Source organism: Limulus polyphemus, unplaced genomic scaffold (genome assembly GCF_000517525.1).
Source record: "Limulus polyphemus unplaced genomic scaffold, Limulus_polyphemus-2.1.2 Scaffold5634, whole genome shotgun sequence".
NCBI lineage: Eukaryota > Metazoa > Arthropoda > Merostomata > Xiphosura > Limulidae > Limulus > Limulus polyphemus.
This window is the reverse complement of record NW_013671244.1, coordinates 28,236-32,720: the sequence shown is the minus strand read 5'-3', so window position 1 is coordinate 32,720 and position 4,485 is coordinate 28,236. Positions and strand designations below refer to the sequence as shown.

The 4,485-nt window shown below is 32.6% G+C and overlaps 1 protein-coding gene across 1 annotated transcript in view; it reads right to left on the bottom strand.

Annotated features, from left to right (window-relative positions):
* The window catches only part of LOC106472813 (histone deacetylase 4-like), a gene marked incomplete at its 5' end in the record, with an annotated part of 36,539 nt that overhangs the window by 4,373 nt on the left and 27,681 nt on the right, over positions 1-4,485 (bottom strand). The window contains 4 exons of the mRNA XM_022401356.1: positions 418-550; positions 2,137-2,285; positions 2,554-2,623; positions 3,840-3,958. Coding sequence (XP_022257064.1) covers positions 418-550; positions 2,137-2,285; positions 2,554-2,623; positions 3,840-3,958 — 471 coding nt within the window. The remainder of the gene's footprint in view (positions 1-417; positions 551-2,136; positions 2,286-2,553; positions 2,624-3,839; positions 3,959-4,485) is intronic.

Sequence of the window (4,485 nt, the reverse complement as noted above, 5' to 3'; positions counted from 1 at the left end):
GGACCATGACCCAACTTAGAAGCGAATAGTTTTTAGACAGTCAAAGAAGAGACACAAAAGAACACTATACTCTCAGAATTTGAGACATAATTGGATCTGGAAGAGGTAACAGAGTAGGTCTTCTTTGTGAGGAAAATCTTATTTGATATGTAAACCATGTAGAAGGTCATGTATTTTAAAAGGCTAGCATTGAATACATGTGGTAAAAAAGTTTAAGCAGTATATTCCCTTCCGATATAACTCTTTAAGATAAAGAGAACTACATTTAATAGCATAAAAGTTTATAAGAATACATCCTTAAGGTTTAACTGATGACAATATAAATTGCTGAATAATTGTAAAAAATCCAACATGAAGACATTAAAAAATTTTATTCTAAGTATATTCTAAGACATAGTTTGAAGATAGTTCACTCACTGATCTTGTACAACTGCCACTGAAAATGATGTACTATTGATGGTGTCTACCAATCCATTCTCTCTTTGTTGGATCTCTAGTAATGAACAACCAATCAAATGTGCCTTTCGTCTGATATTAGGCCAGTGTGATACTAAAGGAAACAAGGAAACAGCAAATAATCTTTTTTTTTCAGGTCAACTGCATGCTTTCAGAAAATTGAATCATTTTTTTTAACAATTATACATTAAAAAAATTAAAGCTCCAAAAACATATGTATTTCAGAATTTTCTTATTTCTTTACAATGTAATTGTGAATGACAAATTAACTGTATAATTACTAACATAACAACTGAAGTAGCATGAATTAGGAACTTGCATGTTTTTATAGTTGTTAAGCACAAAGCTACACAATCTGTGCTGTGCCTATCACAGGTATCAAAACCCAGTCTTTAGCACTAAAAGTCTTCAGACCTAATGATGAGCCACTGGGGGCTATTTTCATGGTATGATTAAATCATATTTTTGTTGGTAGATGTTAGGCTTAGCAAAATTAACTAATTTATTTACTGTTAAGTAATTGTTGTATTGTTTGTGTTTGGTTTGTTTATCTCTAACTTCTAACATAATTATACCATGTCCTGTATAGAAATAAGCTTGTTCATAATTCCTTCATTTCAAGTTGTATAAGGCAGGTGATCATGTGTATGATTAGGCCACCTTCTTACTAATCTAGTTTATTCCTAACATTTCTTTGAGATAAGTTTCTCCTTTCTTTTCCTAACCAGTGTTTTCTTTTAATTTACAAATGAATAATGTTTCCCACTATCCTATATGCTTATTGGATGGACTACTTTTTTTCTGTAATAGTTTACCTTCCCCAGAGCAGCCCTACATGTAGGACGTTCATGTTGATAAAACTTCCTTGTGAGAGTTACTACTTTAGCTGTAGACTTTAGAGACCTTGTTCTATAGCTTTTCATGTTGCTGGAGATATAGAACTTGTTGATTTTTGACCATCATTGTGCCGTTGCTATATCATGAATTAAACTATATTTTAAATAAAACAGCTGTATAGTAACTTTTTGCCCCACCATGAGCTATAGACACACATACACATCAAACTGGTGGCCTCAGTAGAAGTAATTGTTGTACTTTCAAATTAGCTGGTGTAAATAACTCAATATCCAGTCTATTTAACTATATGAAATAAAGTTATTTCCCCTTTAAACATTTCTACAAGCTTGAAGTTAAACACTGCCATAAACTGTTTAAGCCTACAAATGATGTTATATCTCTCTAACAATGGTACTAAGACTAACGTATAAGTAATCCACTCGTACAAAGTATTGCAATAATTCTCGTTTATCTCAACTAACTTTATTATTTATAATCTATACTTGAAAGTGTTAGAACACCTTATGTCACATTCTTAAGTTTTCTAGAAGTTATAGGCCTATCTTCATTCCCAAACTTAACATAACCACTGATGACCTGCATCTCCCCTCTAGCTAACAAACAAATTACAACATTAAAAATATATATCTTACAGCATATCATTTTGGAATAACTGATATATTAAATTATATATTTAAGACACCACAGAAAACAACATACTTACTAAATGATTTGTCCATCGAACATTAACTATTTAGTAAAATTCAGGAAAGAACTGGAATTTCCACAGCTAATTTTTTATAATATATTTGACAGTTTAAATTTTGAATCAACAATAAATACCTTGTATGGATATCACACGCTTGAGTACATCCACTGCTACCTGGTGGGGATGTCGAACAATCTCTTCATCTGTCAACGAGCAGCTAGTTTCACCGAGAAGTGTTGCAACGCACATTTGTGAACAATCACAGATTGCTGGCAGGTCGTATCTGTTGGAATATTTTATTTTTCATACTTGAAATATCTCATGAACACTGGATTTTAAGAGCAACTTTAGTGAATATGTAAAGAAGAGAATCATTGTAATTTACTAACTCAATGAAGAAAAAAATATTCTTACTTGACTGAATGTTTCAGATTTAATATAGATTTAAAAATTAATAACAAAAGATAGATTATGAGGAAACATTTCTTACAATATAAAAATTAAAGTGAAAATATTTACTGAAACTTTAAAAATGTGTAATAGATACAGACCCTCCTTCCAAGGCCATTACTACTTTTCCTTTAGCTAACTGCATCAACTGTTTAGTAAGAAACCCAAAACCTGAAACAAAAGGAAAATCCAGGCATATTATAAAACAACCAAACAAGTTTTAATGTAAAAAAAAAAAGACATGAAATTCAAGTGACAGATACTCTACATGAAAACAATGAACATATTAAAATTATAGCCATGAGTTTAATCCTACTGAAGTGATTGAACAATTTAAGAACTTTGTCAATGCCCTTCATTCTACAGCCCCTGAAATTTATTTAGAAATAATCAATGATCATGAAAGGACACATGTCGGAGCATCTCGGTCAATGATCATGAAAGGACACATGTCGGAGCATCTCGGTCAATGATCATGAAAGGAAACATGACGGAGCATCTCAGTCAATGATCATGAAGGGACACATGTCAGAGCATCTCGGTCAATGATCATGAAAGGAAACATGTCGGAGCATCTCGGTCAATGATCATGAAGTGACACATGTCGGAGCATCTCGGTCAATGATCATGAAAGGAAACATGACGGAGCATCTCGGTCAATGATCATGAAAGGACACATGTCGGAGCATCTCGGTCAATGGTCATGAAGGGACACATAAAAGTATGTTGGAGCATCTTGAGACATTTCATATAATGCCTCAGCTTAACAATATTTTCTTCAGCAATGCATCGGTTTCTTTAACAAAATATTGCAAAATTTTCTTAAATTACACACCACATGTTTACATATATTGAAACAAATTATTTGTCATTTCAAGGAATTAAATTCTGACAGATAGAAAAATAACTACATATAAGTAGGTAAACATAAAGATGGTTTCTACAGGGACAATGTATTCTAAACCATTACTATACAGCTCCCCATGGTTTCTACAGAGACAATGTATGCTAAACCATTATTATACTTGGTCCCCCATAGTGGGGTAAAGTGTCTTTCTCGAGGAATCAACAACATGATGTGGGCCAGACTTGAATTCACAACCATTCAACAATGAGTCCAAAGTTTGATGTCATTGAGTCATGCTGCCCCCCACAACTGTATTAACTGAGTCATGCTGCCCCCCACACAACTGTATTATAAACAATATTAACTGAGTCATGCTGCCCCCCACAACTGTATTATAAACAATATTAACTGAGTCATGCTGCCCCCCACAACTGTATTATAAACAATAACAACTTTTGACCTCTGAGAACATATTGATTTTTGTTTACAAAATGTTACGTCGATGAAATAAGTTGATATATTAACTTTCCTGTTACTTACAAGCTGGAGAGATGTTATAGCCACCTAGTTGCGGGGGGTGGCCTTGTGCTGCATCAAATCCTGCTGCCACAAGAACTATCTCAGGGTCAAACTCTTGAGCGATGGGTATCACAATGGATCTATTACGAAAATAAAAAGTGTGTACGTTAGTTACTCTCGCATTCAGTTCTTTTCCCATACTCTATTTCTATGCACAGCTACTTTTTAAACAAGCTTATAAATATAATTTATTCCTTTATCTTTCCTGTTTAGCATAAAATTCATATTATTTTTTTTCACCCTAAAAAAACAGGTATCAAAATGTACGTTCATATAATGAGCCATGGAAAAACTTGTGCAAAATTTCTAAATACATCTCAGTAATACACCAATTCTAAGCAACCCAGTATGATTCGTATAAAAGTGTGCGATTACAATATTTGGTACCGATTATATCCCTTATATAATTTAGTACCATAAACTCAGAAACTTGTTTTTTTCCCCTTTTTTTATGCTTTTATTCATTAGTTTGTTCTTGTCTTCATTTAATTTAATGTTTTCATTATGTTCAATAGAAAAATAAATTTTTGGTCAGTTTGAGTTTTTTTTACTCTACTTCCATGATTAAATTGTTCACATACTGGAAAATCCTTTGATTTCATTAAAT